The 22,491-nt window shown below is 35.7% G+C and overlaps 3 protein-coding genes across 5 annotated transcripts; 2 read left to right on the top strand and 1 right to left on the bottom strand.

Annotated features, from left to right (window-relative positions):
• On the bottom strand, positions 1–6,432 carry LOC144473122 (uncharacterized). Its single transcript, XM_078186725.1, has 5 exons — positions 5,033–6,432; positions 4,758–4,960; positions 4,543–4,681; positions 4,236–4,457; positions 1–2,567 (listed from the first exon to the last, which is right to left on the bottom strand). The coding sequence occupies exons 1-5, from the start codon at positions 6,143–6,145 to the stop codon at positions 117–119; spliced, it is 4,128 nt and encodes a 1,375-aa protein (XP_078042851.1). The 5' UTR covers positions 6,146–6,432; the 3' UTR covers positions 1–116.
• Positions 6,433–14,335: 7,903 nt separating this feature from the next.
• Positions 14,336–17,834, top strand: LOC144472816 (uncharacterized). Of its 3 annotated transcripts, XM_078186196.1 has the most exons (4): positions 14,336–14,926; positions 15,017–15,085; positions 15,242–16,917; positions 17,711–17,834. In XM_078186196.1, exons 2-4 carry the CDS (start codon positions 15,025–15,027, stop codon positions 17,720–17,722), a joined length of 1,749 nt encoding a protein of 582 aa, XP_078042322.1. In that variant the 5' UTR covers positions 14,336–14,926; positions 15,017–15,024; the 3' UTR covers positions 17,723–17,834. The 3 variants fall into 3 exon arrangements, with proteins under 3 accessions (XP_078042322.1, XP_078042321.1, XP_078042320.1); XM_078186195.1 differs by lacking the exon at positions 17,711–17,834 and having other exon boundaries at positions 14,340–14,893; positions 15,242–17,265; XM_078186194.1 differs by lacking the exon at positions 17,711–17,834 and having other exon boundaries at positions 14,378–14,926; positions 15,242–17,265.
• A 261-nt stretch (positions 17,835–18,095) lies between these two features.
• LOC144472815 (uncharacterized) lies at positions 18,096–21,501 on the top strand. The gene is made up of 4 exons (XM_078186193.1): positions 18,096–18,181; positions 18,500–18,601; positions 18,690–18,758; positions 18,905–21,501. Exons 3-4 carry the CDS (start codon positions 18,698–18,700, stop codon positions 20,944–20,946), a joined length of 2,103 nt encoding a protein of 700 aa, XP_078042319.1. The 5' UTR covers positions 18,096–18,181; positions 18,500–18,601; positions 18,690–18,697; the 3' UTR covers positions 20,947–21,501.
• The last annotated feature ends 990 nt before the right edge of the window (positions 21,502–22,491 follow it).

Here is a 22,491-nt window from a genome sequence, read left to right as displayed (position 1 = left end):
GATTTTGGTGTACGGTGAAAGGAGTCCATCTGTTGGCAAATGGCAGAAGTAGCGCGCCACATTAGAGACTCCGAATAACGAGCACAACTCACACTTTAGTCTGCGGTTTATTGGTATTAATTCCGTTTTGCCACTTGTAATGTGGATTCCTGTGACTCATTAATACTTACAGATGCCGGCGACGTCGCAGTAGACTTGCCATTTTGATTAAGTAAATTTTCAAAACTTTTATTTGAATATTCTCTGTTATCTATGCTACTATACTCCATGTCAATTCCGTTTGTATCTTCAATCGAATCTGAATTATCAATTTCTTCTATTGTTGCGTGTGTAGTGTTGTATTCCAGCGTCTTTCCAACATTTTTAATTAACGGAGAATCAATTTTGGAGGAATGATGAAGATCAGAAAGTCTTACATGTACGTCCCATTCTTCTTCATCAGATCCTAAATCAGCATCATTGAGAATCGGTATAGCGGATGCAGTTGTCGATGGATCAAGCGCCGATGATTGATTCACTGGTATTAATTCTGTTGATATTTTATCTGAGTTATTCTCTACTAATTTTACCACTTGTAATGTGGATTCCTGTGACGATCGAACTAATATTTTTTCAGCCAACCCAGATGATTCCGTAGACTTTGATTTTTCAGTGAACTCTGACTCATTAAACGACTCATTTCTACTTACAGATTCCGGCGACGTCGAAGTAGACTTGCCATTTTGATTAAGTAACTTTTCAAAACTTTCATTTGAATATTCCCTCTTATCTATGCTACTATATTCCATGTCAATTCCGTTTGTATCTTCAATCGAATCTGAATTATCAATTTCTTTTATTGTTGCGTGTGTAGTGTTGTATTCCAGCGTCTTTCCAACATTTTCAATTAACGGAGAATCAATTTTGAAGGAATGATGAAGATCAGAAAGTCCCATCTGTACGTCCCATTCTGCTTCATCAGATCCTATATCAGCATCATTGAGAATCGGTATAGCGGATACAGTTGTCGATAGATCAAGCGCCGATGATTGATTCACTGGTATTAATTCTGTTGATATTTTATCTGAGTTATTCTCTACTAATTTTACCACTTGTAATGTGGATTCCTGTGACGATCGAACTAATATTTTTTCAGCCAACCCAGATGATTCCGTAGACTTTGATTTTTCAGTGAACTCTGACTCATTAAACGACTCATTTCTACCTACAGATTCCGACGACGTTGAAGATACCGAGGAGTCGAATTTTTCGGAAAATTCATTATTACCAATATGTCTATTAACACGCGACTTTGGTACATCTAAATCTATGTTTTCTGTCTCAACAGAATGTGAAACGTTGTCAGTACTAAATACACTGTCACTGTTGCAGGAATTTTCTTCACTGAAGTCATCCGAATCCAGTATCGAAGAATGGCTCCGTTCCCGTAGCTTCGTCATCAAAACTTCTATCAATTCGCGTTTGATAGTTCGTGGTTTCATACATACGTAAGAAATGTTAGATGAAATCTGAGATATATTATTACTATCAGACTTCATTTTTATGTTTTCATTATTTTCTTTTTCCGAATGAGTGGAATCATCGTTAACTATGCTATCGTTCTCCTGTATAGACGTGACAGATGTTGCTTCATTTATACTTTTAGATACAATTTTTGAGGACTTAGCAATTTCCGCAGGTGAATCCTTTTTTATTAAAAGGTTCAAAATACTTTGAGGTATAGCTATCGTCTTCTCTGCTGTATCCCTGTATGCGCGTTTTTGTATAGTTCTTAATACAAGTGGAGAAGGATCCTCCACTTTATTGATATTTCCATCAGGCAACCAGCATATGTCTTCGTCTCGTTCAGCAAAATGAACACTGTTTTGAACTATTCTCAAAAAATAAGTTTCTGGCAACGGTATGTTGTCTCTTTTTTCCGATATACACTTATAAATTTTCTCTGGAATCTTCCGTTTTGTAATACATTTTTCTTGTTCCATATTTTCTTGAGAAATAGACCAATCCATATATTTAATCTCACGCTGTTCATTGCACATACCCGTGTGATCACCTGGGTTCATTTCGATGGATTCCTCGTCAGAATTTCGTATATCAAAACCGTGAGCATATAGTTTGGGTAGATTGCTATAATTTCTCAAAATATCATCTTGCTCGTTTAATATATGACAAATCTTTTTTTCTTTGGTAAATTGCACAGGCGAAGCGCCATCATATTCATTTTTATTGATATTATTACTAAGAGATTCGTTATTTAATATCGATTTTTCCTTGTTAAAATTCAGTTTAAATTTCATAACCTTTTCGTATAAACATTTTAATCTATGTGACGATTTTCCTACACATTTTGTTGGTTCTATCACTTCGGAAGATTGAAATGTTTCAGGTTTTTCAGATTTTTGCGTCTTATGCTTTTGACATTTTAAATAGTAACGAAATGGAAAATTTCGTGCTTTCAAACAAACCATTTTTCCAAACTCCGCCAGTTTCTGTTCCACAAGCCAATCATTGATATGTATATCTTCATCTCCTATCGTGTCAGTTAACGTTATCGTCATTGAATTATCCTAAATAAAAAAAAAAAAACGGTTAATATTAAGAAACGTAGCGCTCGGAAACAGAAAAAACTATAAAGTCTAAAATTCTAGAAGCAGTGCGTAGACTGCTTCACGGAGTCGCGGCACGAGGCGCAGAGTCACGAGAAACAAATGAACGCTTGACGCGAGTTTGTTGATTAAGGGTCAATCGCGTATGGCAACGATTGTCTATACAGGGTGTTTCTAAATTATACATACTACGGGAAATGGGGGGGGGGGGGTTCCTGAGGCCCTTTCAAGTAACCCCTTCCTTTGACGAAATGCAACTCGCGACCTTGTTAACGAGTTATTAAAGAAAAAAAATAGCTGCACACGGACGACTCTTCGTGCTGCTGCGCAGGCGAGCCAGCCAGCTGAAGCCCATCTCGCTGTCAGGAAAGAGAGCCGCGCATCGCCTATGAGGCGCGTTCGAGCATCGAACAAGAATTTCATGAATTTCTTATTTAAAAAATTCCGTAATTTTCACTGTCACAGTCTTTTCCCTCATTGTCTGTGAAAGATTCTTCCATGCTCCAAAAGACTCGACACATCTGTCTCATTCATTCCCTATTTTATGACTTTCACTCTCGACTATTCTGCCGACGTACCAGTCTGGCTTTCGTCTGAAAATCCTTACACTGTGTTGCAGTTTGGAAAACTTTTTTTTCGTCAGAGTATCTCAGATTTCTTTAAAACATAGTGTCCGTTGCTATGACAATCGACAAAGGCTGTGTGAACGTCTTCGTTGAGAACGTCAGTTCCGTTCGAGATTTCGTTGTTATAACTTCACCGTTCTTTAAAAAGTATTTGAAATTACTTAATAACTTCTCTGTATTTGAAATTAATCGGCCCTTTTCAGGGCCACACAAAATAACGCTGGAAACTTCGGACATGAGTCAATTGTTGAATAATTCGTGATCAGTGTGGAATAATAGTACCGTGAAAGTGAAAGTTAGTGTAATCTGTGCCATTCTACATACGTGGATTACAATTTCTGGATTACAACATTTACAAATGAATTAATAAGTTTTTCATTAATAATATTTGTGAAAATTTTGAAATTAATAAGAAATTCTTGTTCGATGATCGAACGCGGCTCAGGGGCGATACGCGGCCGTCTCTCCTGTCAACAAGACGGGCTTCAGCCGGCTGGCTCGTATGCGCAGCAGCGCGAAAAATCGTCCGTGCGCAGCCAACTTTATTCGTTAATAACTCGTTAACAAAGTCGCGAATTGCATTTCGGCAAAGGAAAAGGTTACTTGAAATAGCTCAGGAACCCTCCATTTCCTGGAGTATGTATAATTTAGAAACACCCTCTATATTACGAGCTCTAGAAGGCAGGAGAGCGAGTTTTCTTTTGTTGATTTGAGAAAGAGGTGAGACCGTCAGCCGCTGTCGGATAATGAGAATGCTATTGACGAATGATCTCTAAACCTTATCGGCTTGAAGAGCCCGTAATAAAATAAAACCTATAACGATTATAACTAAATTGTATGTAATTTTTCAAGATTATAATCCCAATGTTCCATGGCTTTTTGTAAATCCGAGAAAAAGAAATCAAAAATTCGATTCCCAAATAAAACACCTATTGTAACCAAAACTGGTTTTAAAAGTAACAAATGTTTTTTGTTTCGAACGTGTTGTAAATCTTGATATTACCATTTCATTAATTGATGCTATTGTTGCAACGAAAGGTTTGTCTGATATCTTGGCAGCAAATTTATGAGTGGTATATTGTGACCATTTTATTGCTTTGTATGGCCTTGTATTATATAAACCACAAGGTATAGCTTGTGCTGGTAGAACAGAAAATGTTTTATGCAAATAATATACTTCAGTTGGTTTATATGTTTTTAGCGTCCCATAATCGTAAAACATTACCTATAATAAATAATTATTAGTAAGAATTTTTTATCACATTGGATTTACACAGTATGTATAATTATTATTACTTTTATGAACCTACTGTAACATGCAAGTCCGGTTTTACTGTCTTTATTATACCTCTGTGCCATACTCCATTATATATGCATGCACAATTTAAGCCTTTTTCTAGTATAGCAGGTGGTATAATATAATTTTCATGTTTAGAAACATAAAAATTACTGCAGAAAAGTTAATATTAAAAAAAACTATTTCAACATACTTTACATTGCAGAAGGTAATTTTAATTATACATACTTTAACTCATCCATAAATGTTTTAAATGCTTTTAGTTTTTTACGGAGCTGTATCCAAAAGAATGATGGCGTGAATACTTCTACAACAACAACCTCTATATGAGGTGTGCCATCTCTTACTAGGTCAGCAACATGTATTTCATCTACACATTCTCCAATAGTCACTATATCCTCTGGTATTAATTGATTACATGTATCAATTGTCTGAAAGTTCACAAACATATAACATATTGTTAAAATTTATAAATGTCAAAGTTCAAAGAAAAAGTTATATACCAAAGTTGTTGGAAGAGCTTCAACTTCTCCATCTGATATATAAACCTTATGTAATTCCGCAAGGTTTGTGGTTTTCTGCTTTTCCTTTGAATTAATCAATGATATTTGTCTTTTACTATAATAGAGTATAAAATCTCCAGTGTTATCAATTTGTACACAATGAAAGATTTCTGGCAAGTGTGATACAAATTCTCTAATACTACTAAAACCAAGTTCTTTGTAATTTAGGTTCACTCTATATTCTTCTAAATATTTTTCTGGAAGCTCAGCACACCAAATTCCATTAGGATTATTCTGAATAAGTTTTTCCAAACGAAATTTGACTCTACTATTTATAAGATCACGACCATGTTTATATGTAAAACAACTTTCTTTCTCTATACTGTTGTAATTATTACTTATTGTATACTTTTCAACATTATTATTGCGTTCAGTAGATACACTTGTAGAATGCAGCAATGTAAATTTGTTTTCATCTACATGGTCTGATGAACTATCTAATTGCTCTTCTTCACCTGCAATCATTATTGCCATTTTGGAACTAATGTTTTGTGATGAACTTTGAACTGGATATAATCTATTGCTTGTTGCAGAAATTTTATGCGATAACAGATGCAAGCGCTCTTCCATATCACTCATTGTTATGTTTGTATATGGCATACAATTTTGTATTTTTTGAAGTACAAAGTCCTTATGCACGCCATTTGGATGTTTATTAACAATATTAATTATCATGCTCAATATTTCAGATGGTATATATAGGTTAGATGGCAACGTTTTTGAATAATAACTTGATTTATACATTGTCCTTCGAATTGGAGCCTTTTCATCTTTTTGACCAGCCACTAGCTTACTCACATGTTTGGACTTATTAGATGCGATGCCTTTTAAAATAACTGTATTCTGGTTAGACTCTATTTTAATTGACTTTGACATACTCTGTATAAAATTCATTAAGGAAGTATATCCCAACTTTTTCCAAGGTATATTTTCACCTTCCACCTCATAGTATTCTTTGCATAATTGGGATAGAGTATACCCTCCCTTTTGCGACAATAATAATGCTAATATCGTAGTTTGCGTACTCTCATGTTTCTCAGGAATCACTTGCATGATAGTAGGTGTTTTTGAATGTTCCAACTTGAATTATGTTTTCTAGCGAAGCTACGCGATAGCTAATACACGCCGACTACAAACTTCAACACGTAGCTTTGACAAAAAATATATGAATTTTAATATTTTCTTTGATATTTGAATAGTATAAATAGTGTCAGAGTTTAGACGGAAATAATATATAGAATTAGATTGTACTCGCGCAAATATCAATGTCTACAAAAGCACCATGTGAGCAGAATTGTGTGCAAAGCAAACTAACCTTACTCTACAGTAACCATACCACAGATTTCTTATAGGAGTTATGTACTAACTAAGCAGGATTTGAATTACAGTATATTCTGCTTATTTGCCGCGCAAAATATCGAACGGTGCGATATTTAATTCGATATTTGAAATTACTCCAAGTAAATATTTAAATATAAATTTATTCAATATGCGGAATATTGAAAATTAATAATATGTGATAAGTTAAAAGACTGAAATAATAGCACTGCAGGACCGCTTATGCATTTAAATTAAATGAAAAGAAAATTGCGTGCACAGGAAAGACGAGAAAGGGAGCGAGAATAATGGCAGAATGATTTTACATTGATCCTGCTTCTTCAAATCATATTTGCACTCCAGCGACAGTACTAATGATATAGACGTGATATAGACATCATCGAACTAAAAATACTATTTTCGTTGTCAAGTGAGACGGAAGCAAATGTGATTTAAGGTACAGGCCGTAATTAAGTCTAAAGGCATGCACACCAAACATTAAATAAGTTTAATTGTACACTTCTACAGTTGCACAACACTTACTCTTATAGCAAAATCGTACGTGTGCCAATACTTTTTTTACTCTGGATTTTTATTGTTATATTTTTATTTTATTTTAATTATCTTCATTTTTATAATAATAATAATAATAATAAATATATAATAATATTAGAAGGGGGAAGGGAGTGTAGTGAATACGTAACAATGTTTCAAAATTTTTATTCGCGAAAAATTGTTCAGTAGAAGTGAAAAACATCCCATCGGATATCTCCACAACTCGGAATTATCAGTGATTAATAAAATGGTCAGTGTTTGATGATGGTGCTGTGAAAATGAATTTCGTTTTAACCATATTGTTCATACTCGAGGACTCCATACTCCTTGCTCGAAATGGTCATTGATCTGGTATCAGCTGAATATTGTACGAGGTCAGTGCACCGACATCGTGAAACATGACCGACATTTCCGAGCAACAAATGTACTCTCAACTAAATGGGTGAGTTATATTTTATATTAATTATTTTACATTTATTATTTTATATTAATGATATTCTTTACTGTGACTTGTTCATTGGTACGAACACGGCTCGAAGCCATCGTCACAGTTTTAACTGATAAACAAAATCGCGGATTTTCGATATCATGCTCGAAGAATAGTGCATTAACATCTTACAATGTACGATGAACGACATAGCTGATTTGTGTACAATAGTTTTACGATCGATGAAAACCAATTGAAATTCGCTTCTAAGAAAACGTAGCATTGTTGCCCATCGTGCAGTATCCCGTAGTTCCTTCTACGAGACGACAAGTCACATGTATTAAACCAGAAATAATTATTATTGAATTATTAGTGATCAGTGTTTAATGATAGTGCAGTGAAAATGAACGTTATTTTTAAACATTTCAACATAATATAAACATCGTTTTCAGTCAATATAAAGCAGTGACTTCATTAATTTTTGACACTTTTAATGTTTTAGAATTTTGGATTTGAACATGTTAGCGAAAATGCAATATTCAGAATAAAAAATACCATTATATGTTATCGAAAACACGAAATTCAATCTGAAAAGTCAGACACGTTTGACACGTGCATTCGTTTTTAATTATTTTTTGGTTAAAAGCAATCATTTTTAATAGAGAATCTAACCATATAAGCATGGTAAAAGTATCTAAGATCGACTGAAACTTGTAATGCACTAATCGATAGGTTGTTCAAAGAAAACTTTTCGCCCCAAGTGGCAGCTTGGTATTTCTACTATTTTAATAGTTACAGGATGGATCATGGTTCATAGTTCTAGCACTATTTCTCCTGTTCTACCCTACAGAAAATTATGAAAAAATATGAGGCTCATATCCTCTTTGATACAGATCTTAGAATTCTCCGGAATTTTTTTATTGTAAAACCAATTTTTAAAAAAACCAAAAAATATTTGAAATACCGATTTTATATCAACGTTATACGTCGGTTACCATTTATATGTACAATTACTGGAAATTAAACACGATAATAAAAAAACAGGAAATAACAAATAATTTATAAGTAAGCTTATAATAAAAAAGAGCAAGATGAAATACTAAAAGATATTTATCAGTTCGTTCTTTTTAAATCACGTGTTTACGAGATTTTTTTACAATCGGCACTTGCACCGAAAGGGTTAAGGAATGAACTTCTGCTAAACCAATTTTTCATTGAGATTCCAAGACGTGTTTCACCTTTTCTTGAGAAAAACTGGTTTAAATTTTGTTGAACGTATAGACTAGGTGCTCCATAAATGTGTAACTTCGAGACAACAAGATAATACGATAAATAATTAAACCTTATAACCTTTAAAATAGCATGTGTTTAAAGACACGGTAATAAAAAAATATTAATTTTTTGTGCGACATGATATTCCCCACTTTTAGAACATTTCTGGTTTCTTTGCGCTGAGATGTGGTTAGACAAAAGGGGACAAGTTCTGGTTCTTACAGCCTTCATCCTTGGTAACATTTGTATGTATGTGTGACCGCGAGGGAGGGCCCAACGTGTACAGGCGTACCTAAATTTTCGTTATCTACTAATTACCACTCCTACATTTATGATGGGACTACGGTGCGTGGAGACACCGCAGCACCAAGAGTCTTAGGAGTAAATTCACTCAGAGCAAATTCCGAGCATAATCTCTGACTCTATTGGTCTCGAGTAGAAATTTCAAGTATGGTCGTCTGCGAACTTTACTGGGCACCCTGCTGGACACTGCCCACCGCCTGTGACCATTTAGCTGCAACGTATGGTCGTCCCTCACGTCCACACTTTTCCCTAACTAATCTACAGTGAAGTCGAGAAGATTTAACGTGCAGCACCAACCCAAAGGTTTATGCACACGGCCCCCATGGGCGCGGGATTGGGATACGCCCAATCAGAGCGTTCCTGCATTTGCAGGAACTATCGGTATGCTCCCAAGGCTGCAGGGCCTGAGGGCAAACAACCGGTGGTGCCGAGTGACTTCCCACACTCTACTGTCTCTGCAGGACGATGCCTGAGCTGATTGAGTGTAGCTCACCCGCCGAGACTCCAAAAGGATCCTCTGACCATCATTTGGCCTTACCACTACCCCCGCGATGGTCCTACCCACGACCGGACCAAGGCGGCCGCCTTGGGGGATCCCCGGTCCCCGCGATACCAGTCAAGATCACTGGTTGGATCTGTCGTAACCGGAGCTACTACCAGTTTGGGAGCCTACACTCCCGGCACTGGTGAGCCAGCGCTTCGGGTACGTGGAGACGCTGCTCTCCAAAGGTCCTTAAAGGAATCGGCCAACCAGCCCCGGCACGCCGTGATTAGTCGACTTTTCAACATGTGGAGAACCCCCCTGCGCCTCCAGACACCAGACACCTCACACATCCATCATCATTCACTCCCTCACTTTCACTTTCCTTCTCTCAAACGTACTTTTCGCCATCACACTAAAACATTCATACGTCGCCTCGCCATCCAACACACTCCTCACATCTACCCTTCCATCATCGCACACTTTCACTCCACAGTCATTCAGGGTTCGAAGGTCTTCATACCATCCACACTCAACCAACACATGTTTCCAATCTTCATTCCCTTTACCACAGCCACACTATCGCGTCTCACTCAATCCTCGCTTCCCCAAAAAGTCATTCATACTACCATGCCCAATCATCAAAAAGCACGCTTACAAACTCGGATCAAACTTTACATTCTTCCACGCAAAATCTACATTCCTAATATTCTCATACGTCACTCTTTCATTCACACTCTCATGCCACCTTCGCTGCTATACCTCAGTCATCCTTGCATTCACAAACCTTTCCATTTCACAAACATCCATACCATTCATTTCCTCATCATTCACCAACCCATTTTCCCCTACGCTCAAGCCATGCATACCAATCCTCTCATTCTACATTCCAGGTCCCAGGGAAGTGTTCCCATTAGGGTCTGCATCGCTTCCGTCGAGACCGTTCTACATACATTCAAACACGCATACAACACAATCCTCTGACATCTTTTCATTATTTCTCTCGCATACTGATAATTCATCATATCACACCATACACTCGCACCATACATCACGCACGATTCAAACAAACCCCTATATATGACACGCATACCCTTCTTCCTCATACCACATTCACGCCTCATTACTCTACACATTTGCCCAACTACTCTCGTTATTTTCTCTTTCAAACTTGTCAAATGTACTTTAAATTACATTCTCTCACTCATCCATACACCTAGATACTTAACACATTCAACTCTTTTCATACACTTATCATTCATACGAACATTCGGACTTTTCGACCATGCCAACTTTCCTTTCATCATCATCATCACACTTTTCGACTCAGACACACTCACACCAACTCTTTCGTCCCATTGAAACACTACTCTCATCCATTCTGTTCCCTTCCTCTCCAATTCAACCCTATTACGCCCTTCTATTACCAAAACAAGTCATCCGCATACGCTACACACTTACATCCCATCTCATTCAAATCCAATAATAATTCATTCATCATAACGTTCCATATAAATGGTCCAGCTATGGAGCCCTGTGGGCAACCACGCTCTACCCGTTTCCACACAACTTCATTCACACTAGTCATACAAACCATTCTATCCTTAAAATAATCCATCCATAACCCAATCTCTTCACATCCAATCTCTCTTAATTTCTCAATCACTCTGCACCACTCCAAATTATCAAACTACATATTATCAAAATACATACTCTTCAGCCATTCCGGTATCGTACACCATACTTTCCTCATCATCTCCGCACTCACACCATCCATTCCAGGCGCCTTCCCCAATCTCATTTCCCCAATTGCCTCCTTCAACTCATTCAATTCAAAATTTCTTTCATTCAACTCACTCACCCCAGCAATCATCGCTTCATCCCCTTCATTTATTGCATCATTCCTATCATTGATTCCCGAAGCTAGGAAAAGATGGTCCAATAACACATTCGCACTTTTATTCCACGTTTTCATCGTTCTTCCATTCACATTCATGGTGTTCAGTCGCTCATTTACATTCTTACCTCTACACACTCTATAAACAGGACCCCACGGGTCCTGATCACTCGATTTCCTAACAAACTGCTTCCATTGCTCTTCTTTAACCTTGCACACCTCTTTCTTGTACACATTCAAACTTCTCTTATACTACAACATTCTTTCATCCACATTCACCCCTCTCCTTCTGGCAGCTTGCATTCTTTTCCTTTTATTCCTAACACCCTTCTTCATCTTCTCCAACTCCTTTGTCCACCACCCAATCCTTCTTACATTCATCGTATCACACTTCCTCAACCATTTATCATTCGCACCGTAAATCCATCCTAACACCTCATTCGCTATCTCATTCGCACTCTTATCAAACTCTACATTTGGTTCATTCATTACCACACTTCTACTCACTTAATTCATATACTTATCCCAACACGACGCGCAAAACCGAGCAGAGACGAGGAGCGTCCACCGCTAACACATGTACATACCATTGCGACGCTCAAAGCAGAGTAGGGAGAAGTATTGTAACCATGATTTTGTATGGGTCAACGCGCACTTACACGGTGCGCAGTGAAGTGTACGGCAAAGCATTCTTGAGGAGACTTCTGGTCGCTTCTCTATGCATCAAACTATAAAATACACAAGAATTTCATAAGGGTCCCAGAAATTGGAAAAAAGCTATACACCGTAACAATGACCGAAAGGATACGTAAAGCAAAGGAGACAGTTATGACAATCAACAGTCACGGAGTTAATGTATTTTGCTTACAATTGAATGTTAGGGCCACAATATGGTATGATTTCTTTTCCATTTTTATCAATTAACACGGCTACACGATATCAAAGATGTCCACCCGAAATTGTTTGGAATATGAAATTTTTATGTAGATTGTCCTTACTTTCTTAAATTAACTAAATCGGTGCCACTATGTAGGGTAAAGTCTTAACTGTAACGCAGAAATAAAATTAGTTGCTACAGTAAGTCGTACTGGAGTAGTTAGAGTGATTTTGATAATTATTGGCCTATTTATTTATTTTCGTAACGTACAATAAATTTGTATTGCGTATTGAATATTTATTTATTTTTATACATAATAATTGTTCTTTATAGCTGTATTGTAACTTATGTAAGAGGCAGGGGTTAACGACTGGAGAATCCGCAAGCACGCTATGATTTAGTTACGATATTTATAATTATTCGTAGAAAAATAATTATCTTAAATGTGTCGTGTTAATAAGATAATGTTATGATTAAGAAGCTTAGAAATTAGGTTTTAATTGGTTGTTCATTTATCCTTAATCTGCATTAGTCGTAACATAGTTGTTCCTGATGGTAAACCGATTATCGAACAGCTATATTTAAATATAATATACTACAACTACATTTAATATAATGTATTACAACTACATTTTCATTTATGTTATTAAAAGATGTGCATATCTTCATGCAAATTCAACTTAATATGCATGTATCTCTGAAGAGTTTTAGCGAATGCTTACGACTAAGATCAAAGTGTATTTCGCTTTTCGGCCTTATGGCTAAGATCATTGTAGATTCTGCTTCTCGTTCCTATGGCTAAGATCAAATTGTATTCCTCTTCTCAGCCTTACAACTAAGATCAAAGTGTATTCCGTTTGTCGCCCGTATGGCTAAGATCAATGTGTATTCTGCTTCTCAGCCCTAGAGCTAAGATCAATGTGTATTTTGCTTCTCAGCCCTAGAGCTAAGATCAAGGTGTATTCCGCTTCTGGGCCTTTCGGCCAAGATCAATGTGAATTCTGCTCCCCGTTCCTATGACTAAGATCAAATTGTATTCCGCTTCTCGGCCTTGTGGCTAAGATCAAAGTGTATTCTCCTCCTCGTTCCTGCCCGACTAAACGTTAAGTGGGGCGCGGTCAAGAAGTCGTCGCCGAGATTCCCCCAGGACTCCGCCGGACTCGCCGGACATTCGTTGGTGGAAGCGGTGAGTGGCTGTAATTTTATTTCTATTTTCTATCTCCTCCGGAGAAGTCGGACGTGCGCGGCTCTTCATGGCTTGCGCATTCGAATTATCCGGATATTCACGATACTCCCCGCCCACGTCGTTGACCCCCAACTTCAGCCTGCACGATCGTCGATTAAATTCGACAATCGTCGCACGATACGATTTCGGCTCGATCAACGCCTCCGTCCTTGCGCGCGATCGAGCACATGTTTGTAATAAACACGTGTAAGAAAGCGTGTCCGGTAACGGTCGAACTTGTTGTTCGATCGATCTACCGGTCCTTTCGGTCACCGCAGTAGTTTCGGTTGGCAACCATTTGTAATTCCATTGTTTCGAACGGTTTTCCATATCGAAACTGCACCGGTGCAGCCCCTCATTGTTAACTAATTTATTAATTAACAGCAAGTATCCCCTGGACGAAGGGTGGTTTAGAAATTCCAAATGTTCATGAATGACCGTTTTTATAAAATTTGCATCTAATTTTCTCAAAATAAAGACGTATCGCAATACCAAACATCGTTAAAGCTGGCGTCAGTAACAAATTAGAGCGAAATCATATTGGAATTCGTGTATGTAGCTATTTATGTAAACACTAATATCTTTTTATAAGCAAGATTTTCTTTTTGCATATTTGTATATAGGTATTCAAAATATACTTTCCATGCAACAGAAGCGTGGACACGTGTACTTTTTAATTAGAAATGGAAGTCTGTCAAAACAATGTTTTAACTAAAGTGTTAATTAATGACGTTACAACTCAAACATGATCACCTTTCGATTGTTTTTGTCCACTATGAGACATGACCCACTTTGCGTAGGGAGCATCAAGTACATTACAGATGCAGAATGGCGACATAGTATGACATCGCGGACACAATTTTACCGGGAACGAATAAGCAGCCATATTGAATTTTAGTATGTATAACTTTGTTATTAACATAGATGTCAGTTTAAACAGTGCTCTCCAAGTTATCAATCTGTGATAGGTAAGTTACGCAAGGAGTGTAGACAGGCGCAGTGTGGATATGCAATTTAACTACGCACTTCAACGCATGCGCAGAGTGTCTACTGGGTGAACGTTGTAAAATCATCTGCAGCTCTGCGCCGCGTTACCATCGTAGTTTGAAATTACAATGTTCACTCGATAAACGCTCTCTGCATGCGTCGTCGTGCGTAATTATATTGCATACCTACATTGGGCAGGCATCACCAGCTTCTTTACGAAAATAAATTACTGCAACGTGAATATTATAATTTTGAACTGCGATCGTAACGTCACGTAAAACTTCTGTTTGATCGTAGTTCAGAATCGTAATATTCACCCGATAGATGTATCACTCCGTTCTACGAGACGCCAGACGCATGCGTCACCTACCCCACTCTTTGCGTAACTTATTTCTCTGTCCACGGTGAATACGCTGGTCAGACGAAGTTTGAAGACGTCTAGAGCATGTTTCGTTGTTTGGTTAGTTTTGTTTTATTGTGAAATCACAGATAAGTATACCTCTAATACCAATGCATTCCGTTGAAATGAATAAATTATAAGGTATTTAAAAAATCATTGTATTTAAAATTATGATGCAAATAGGTGATACAATGACCGATGAGACAAGTAGAGCTAGTATTGGCGTTAAAACACCTACTAACAGTGGCCCAAGTAAATATATAAATATGTATAGTAAATACAACTACCTACGTATACATGTACCTATATGTGTATAACCTATATCTTTTCTTAAACTCTGTACTTGTTCAATTGTTTGTTATATGTTGTAGTATACAATTCAAATAATAATCCAAATTGTACCAACAGGCAGAAGCGGTATCCATGTCAGAACAATAGGTTCACCAACCAAGAAGGGGAGAATTCAAAAATTTAGAGAAGCATGGATGCAAGAACCTATTTTTGCACCATGGTTGGCCAAGTCACCATTAAACAACTTGGAAGCCATGTGCAATGTGTGCAAGAAGGTCATTCGTGCAAGACGAGCTGATCTTCTGAAACATGAAAGTAGCGTGAAGCATCAAGAACACATGGTTATTTCAGGGAAAGTAATGAACACCAAAATCCTGCAATTATTGCATCACAAAGGAAGCACTAATAGGGCAGAACTCAGGTGTGTGTTACATATAGTGGAGCATGGTAAGAGTTTCAGCTCTTGCAAACATTATGTTGATACTATTCAAGATGGTGATATGGAATGTAATTGTCCTACCATACAAGACTTAAAGTTGAAAATCACAAAAATCAGAGCTATAATTCAAAATGTAATTAACAAAGCAATTATGGAAAGGGTAGCCAACATTTTGAGGCATACATTTTTTGCAATATTAATTGATAAAGGTAGAGACGCAGGAAATAGCAAAAATTTTGCTATTTTAACACGCTATATTCATGAGAACAAAATTCATAATTATGTTTTAGAGTATATTAGTATTAAAAGTGGAAGTGCCAATGTTTTATTTAAATGTTTTGACTATGCTCTAGCAAGGCACAACATCCCAATAAAAAATGTTGTTGGAATTTCTAGCAGTAATGCTGATGTCATGGTGGGAAAGCATCATTCCTTTGTAACGTTATTTGAAAAAAGAAATCCAGAGGTTGTTATAATTCCATGTATTTGTCAGAAGCTAAACCTGATTGCTTTCCATGCAAGTCAATTCATCCCACATAATGTAAATAAATTAATGCATCGTATTTTTAACTACACTGGACAAAGTGGAAAGGGAAAACTTGAATTGGAGGAATTACAAATGTATGCATTGACACATAATCTACTTGAACCATCAAAAACCAGATGGTTGTTAATACGCGAATACATCACAAAACTATTAGAACAGTGGGCCATTTTATTAATATATTTTGAAAGCCAAACTAGTGATGATGCCGCAGAAATTCTTGAGGATTTAAGTTCACCATTCGCTAAAGCGTACTTAGAATTTTTAAATTACAATCTGAAAATAATAACACGGTACAATACAATTTTTCAAAGTAAGCAAGCTCAGATAAGCACCATGGTAGAACAATGTTATGAGCTACTAAAAGATTTAGGATGCCATTTTTTAAAATTAGATATTGTACATAACATAAATTTACATGAAGTAGATCCTTATAATGAAGTAAATTTGCTACCTCTGGATGAAATAAATATTAGTTCAAAGAGTAAATCCACTATTAGCGAATGCGTAGAATCTGAAAAAATTAAACAGTTCTATACAAATTGTCAGAATTTTTATCAAGCAGCATTCAAAAGTGCAGTCGATACACTGCCATTCAATGATATATTTCTAAGATCATTAAAATTTTTACAGCCGTCAGTTGCTCTAGATCTTCAAAAACATGAAAACCACATTGAAAATATATTGCAGAAGTTCAAGTCAAAATTTGACGACGAAGACGTACTGCAGGAATGGTTTTTCCTTGGATTTCTGGAGGAAGGAACAAAAAATACATTACTATCATTAAGTGTGTATGATTTTTGGATTAAGGTGATTGAAATTTCAGATAATAGAGCACAGAAATTTAAAAATATTTGTAAGTTGGCACTACTGTGTTTGACTTTACCGTATACGAACACAGAAATTGAAGGACTATTTTTATTAGTAAATAACATTAAAACTAAAAACCGGAAAGGATTAGGACATCGCATGGTCGGAGCATTATGTCGCATAAATGTGGATTTAAATAGTATGGGCTCAAAATGTTGTGACTATCCGATTACAGATGAAATATTGAAGAATTTTAATAGTAGAATGTATAAAGAAGAAATTATGCCACATGAATTAAATGATATAATTGTACAAGATCAAATATCAAGTGATGATGATGACGTGTAATAATATAATTTTGTAAATAAGTGATATAGTTATAGTATGTCTAAAAGCATATTAATTTGCAATCATAATGAAACTTATTATTAAGTTTCTATACCTTATTTTGTTTTTCGTTATATAAGCAGATAATAACTCATTACATTAAAAAAAGCGTAGCTATTTACAGCTCGGCGTTGTGTTGCGTTCTCAATTTTGAAAATATCGGAAGTATGAAGTTAAAACGTATTGAATGTTAACGCGAGGAAATAAATAAATGTTGCAAGTAAATGTTATAAACTTCATATCTTCTTTTGAAAGATGTTTATTCGCTCGAAATATGACCCGCTTGCTTCGATACATTTTTGCCAATGAGTTTTTAAAGTATAAATATCAATTTTAATCCCTTGACATACAAATAAAATAGAGTTTCATAACTTGTAAACAAAACTGCATATTTTATTTGCGCTAGGGTAAAAGGTGAACGAATAACATCAGACACCACCTATTTCCTGAATGCAAGTGATTTTAAAAGGCAGTTCTTGACGACTCGAAGACGTCGGAGTCTATAATCACACTTCCAGACGTTATTGTATGACAAGAGATCATTTGTATGACTAAATTTTACAATGAGAATTTTAATACCATCTCTGCAAACAAAGTGTTTAGTTCGTGAAAATAGTCGTATAGGTGTTTAAAAAAATGAAAATCTATTGATAAAAGATCGGGTATATGGGACGAATGTTGCAAAATTTCATACGTTCTGATTCATTTAATTCTGAAACTATTTCTTGTAATATAATACACAATAAAACTGTGGAGGAGGTTATGCAATAAATAACAACATAAAGAAACATTTGTGGGTCATGAAGATCAATATTCCATATGCAGCAACCTTATACAGTCCTATCAGTTTACGTTTACACTTTTCAGAAAATTTAAGGTAAAAAATTTATAATAAATTTAACTACTATTTAAACTAGAAACAGTTTTCTTACGAAAATAGTTTACTAGCGTGCGAACATTATAATTTTTAATTATGATCCTGACGTGATATAGAGCTTACGTCTGATCGTAGTTCAGTATTATAATGTTCACCCGGTAGATACGCCACGTCGCTATATGGGACTCTCAATGCGTACGTCACCTTCCCCCACTCTTTGCGTAACTTATTTTCGTAAGAACACCGGGCGTCGCATGCGCGGAGTTCCAGCGCATACAATACCACCCCAATCCTTGCGTAACTTATTTCTCTGTCTAGGCTAACTACGTTGGTCAGATGCAGTTTAGAAACTTCTAGAGCACATTTCGTAATCTAGTCAGTTTCGTTTGGACCTTGTATTGCTCTGTTGTGGAATCACAGGTAAGCATTCCGTGAATGCATTACACTGAAATAAACAAATTATAAGGTATTTAAAAATCCATTATATTAAAAATTATGATACAAATAGGCAATACAATGACCAACGAGCCAAGTAGAGCTGGTATTGACATTAGAACATCTCCTAACAGTGTCCCAGGTAAATAAATTAATATATATATATTTATAGTAAATATAATAACTACATGTAGCTATGTACGTATATATATATATATCTCAAATTAAAAATTCTTTGTTATACATGGTATAATGTAATTAAACTCATAATCAAAGTTTTATCAACAGATAATAGCAGTACCAATGTCAGAACAATAGGTCCACCATCCAAAAAGACGAGGATCCAAAAATTCAGAGAAGCATGGATGCACGAACCTATATTTGCACCATGGTTAGCTAAGTCACCATTAAACAATTTAGAAGCCATGTGCAGTGTCTGTAAGAAAGTGATTCGTGCAAGACGATGTGATCTTCTGCAACATGAAAGAACAGTGACACATCAAGAACAGATGGTTATTACAGGAAGAGTAATAAACACAAAAATTTTGCAATTATTGCATCACAAAGGAAGTATTAAAAGGGCAGAACTCAGGTATGTGTTAGACATAGTGGAACACGGTAAGAGTTTCAACTCTTGCCGACACTATGTTGACACAGTTCCAGATGTTCATGCGGAATGCAATTGCAGTTATCCTACTATACAAAATTTGAAGTTGAAAACTTCAAAAGTCAGAGCTATAATTCAAAATGTAATCAACAAAGCAATCATTGAAAGGGTTGCTAACATTTTGAGACATACATTTTTTTCTATTTTAGTTGACGAAGGTACAGACACAAAACATAGCAAGAATTTTGCTGTTTTAGCACGTTATATTCATGAGAACAAAATTCATAGTTATGTTTTAGAGTATGTTAGTATTAAAAGTATAAGTGCCGATGTTTTATTTAAATGTTTCGACTATGCTCTAGCAAAGCACAACATCCCAATAAAAAATGTTGTTGGAATTTCTAGCAGTAATGCTGATGTCATGGTGGGAAAACATCATTCCTTTGTAGCATTATTTGAAAAAAGAAATCCAGAGGTAGTTATAATTCCATGTATTTGTCAGAAACTAAACCTCATTTCAATTCAGGCAAGTCAATTCATCCCAGATAATGTAAATAAATTAATGCACCGTATTTTTAACTACACTGGACAAAGTGGAAAGGGAAAACTTGAATTGGAGGAATTACAAATGTTTGCATCGAGACATAGAATGCAGGAACCATCACAAACTAGATGGTTGTTAATGCGCGAATGCATCATAAAACTATTAGAAGAATGGGCCATTTTATTAATATATTTTGAAAGCCAAACTAGTGATGATGCCGCAGAAATTCTTGAGGATTTAAGTTCACCATTCGCTAAAGCGTACTTAGAATTTTTAAATTACAATTTGAAAATAATAACACGGTACAATACAATTTTTCAAAGTAAACAAGCTCAGATAAGCACCATAGTAGAACAATGTTATGAGCTACTAAAAGATTTAGGATGCCATTTTTTAAAATTAAATATTGTACATAACATAAATTTACATGAAGTAGATCCTTACAATGAAGTAAATTTGCTACCTCTGGATGAAATAAATATTAGTTCAAAGAGTAAATCCACTATTAGCGAATGCGTAGAATCTGAAAAAATTAAACAGTTCTATACAAATTGTCAGAATTTTTATCAAGCAGCATTTAAAAGTGCAGTCGATACACTGCCATTTAATGATATATTTCTAAGATCATTAAAATTTTTACAGCCGTCAGTTGCTCTAGACCTACAAAAACATGAAAACCATGTTGAAAATGTATTGCAAAAGTTCAACTCAAAATTTGACGACGAAGTCGTATTACAGGAGTGGTTCTTTCTTGGATTTCTGGAGGAAGAAACAAAAGACGCATTACTATCGTTAAGTGTGTATGATTTTTGGATTAAGATGATAGAAATTTCGGATAATAGAGCACAGAAATTTAAAAATATTTGTAAATTGGCATTGTTGTGTCTGACTTTACCGAACTCAAACACAGAAATTGGAAGATTATTTTCATTAGTAAATAATATTAAAACTAAAAACCGGAATAGATTAGGTCATCGTATGGTCGGCGCATTATGCCGTATTAATGTAGATTTAAATAGCATGGGCTCAAGATGTTGCGACTATCCAATTACGGAAGAAATTTTAAAGAATTTTAATAGTAGAATGTATGAAGAAGATAATATGCCACATGAATTAAGTGATATAATTGTACAAGATCAAATATCAAGTGACGATGATATCGACGATGTTGACGTGTAACAATATAGTTTTGTATATAAATAATGTAATCATACTATGTGCAAAAAAGTAATAATTTGCGATCATAATGAAACATATTATTAAGTTCCTTTACTTTATATTGTGTTTCGTTGTATGAGCAGAGAATAATTCATTATATTATAAAAAGAGCAGAGCCATTTACAGCTTGGCGTTGTGTTGTGTTCATATTATAGTGAATGATTTTATATTTCCAAGTCATTTTAATTCTTTTGTATTTCAAAATTTTTATTATCCAATTCAATAATATTCAGTTTGAATAAATATATCACAATAAGTAATGAACTTTTGAAATCTATTTAGAATTTCGACAATATTAAACAAGTTAAAAATATGTTTATATAATTTCCATTTTAAAGAATATTAATAAAACTTTCTTTACTGTCTTTATTTAATTTAGAGACCAGTAAATGGAATAAAGACAGAAACACAATTTTTATTTTCTAAAATAAAAATTTTGGTTTCCAAGATCTTTTTCACTTTAACACTTACAGTTGGTAGAACATAGAAATGTTCGAAGCATAATTTAAAACATCATTATTAAAATTACACGTATTCTATAGAAAGTAATATAATTTTTAAAAATGTCATTAAAATTTAAAGTGTTTAATAGTGCACCAATCATTTCATGTTTTAATTTTTGAATTTAATTCGACAGCATTAATGTCCGGAGTATTAGTTCATATTTTTATTTTATATTAATATTTTATGGTTATATTTCATGTTTGTGTTATTCTATGAGAGATTGGTGAATGTATCCTATATACTATACCATAATCCTATATACTATACCTCCATGATGAAGTTTATTAGTGTGCCGACTTCTAGGGACGCTAAGGATTAACCGGTTGGTCGGGGGTATCATCGGCGATCTGGGGGCTCTTCGTCCGTACATTGTTGTTCGGCATGAGCCCTCAAGGTGCATCGTCATCGTCGATGTGACCATGCCCTTCGAGAATCGCTACGATGAGCTTGAGGCAGCCAGACTCCGGAAAGTGGAGAAATACCTCCCTCTGGCCGCCTCACTTGAAGGGCTCGGCTATTGCGCGGCCGTCTTCGAGATCGTCATTGGTGCCCTCGGCTCTTGGGTACCGGCCAATGACCTCGTTCTGAAGACGCTGCGTATCTCTAGCAGGTACGCGGCTCTGATGCGGCCGCTCATTGTGTGCAAGACTGTCCAGGAATTTAGACTGTCCTGGAATTTGTTCTTCTTTGAACATCATTAAGATCCGCGCCTCCGACAAAATAAAATGCTGAGAAGCGACAAACGGAATGGACATGCGAACCAGAAATTTTAATAATTTGCTCGCTATTATACAAGGTGTCTCAGAAATCGTAGTACAACCGGGCAGGGGGTAATTCTACATTAGAAGAAAATATTTTAGTATAACATTTTATATATATATACAAAACACTCGAAACATCTGTTTAATTTATTCGCTATTTTATGACTTTCACTCTCGACTATTCTGCCGGCGTACTACTCTGGCTTTCGTCTGAAAACCCTTACACCGTGTTGTAGTTTTT

The sequence above is a fragment of the Augochlora pura genome, chromosome 7 (assembly GCF_028453695.1).
Source record: "Augochlora pura isolate Apur16 chromosome 7, APUR_v2.2.1, whole genome shotgun sequence".
Classification (NCBI taxonomy): domain Eukaryota; kingdom Metazoa; phylum Arthropoda; class Insecta; order Hymenoptera; family Halictidae; genus Augochlora; species Augochlora pura.
The sequence above is the reverse complement of the archived record's forward strand: the minus strand, read 5'-3'. Positions and strand labels throughout refer to the sequence as shown.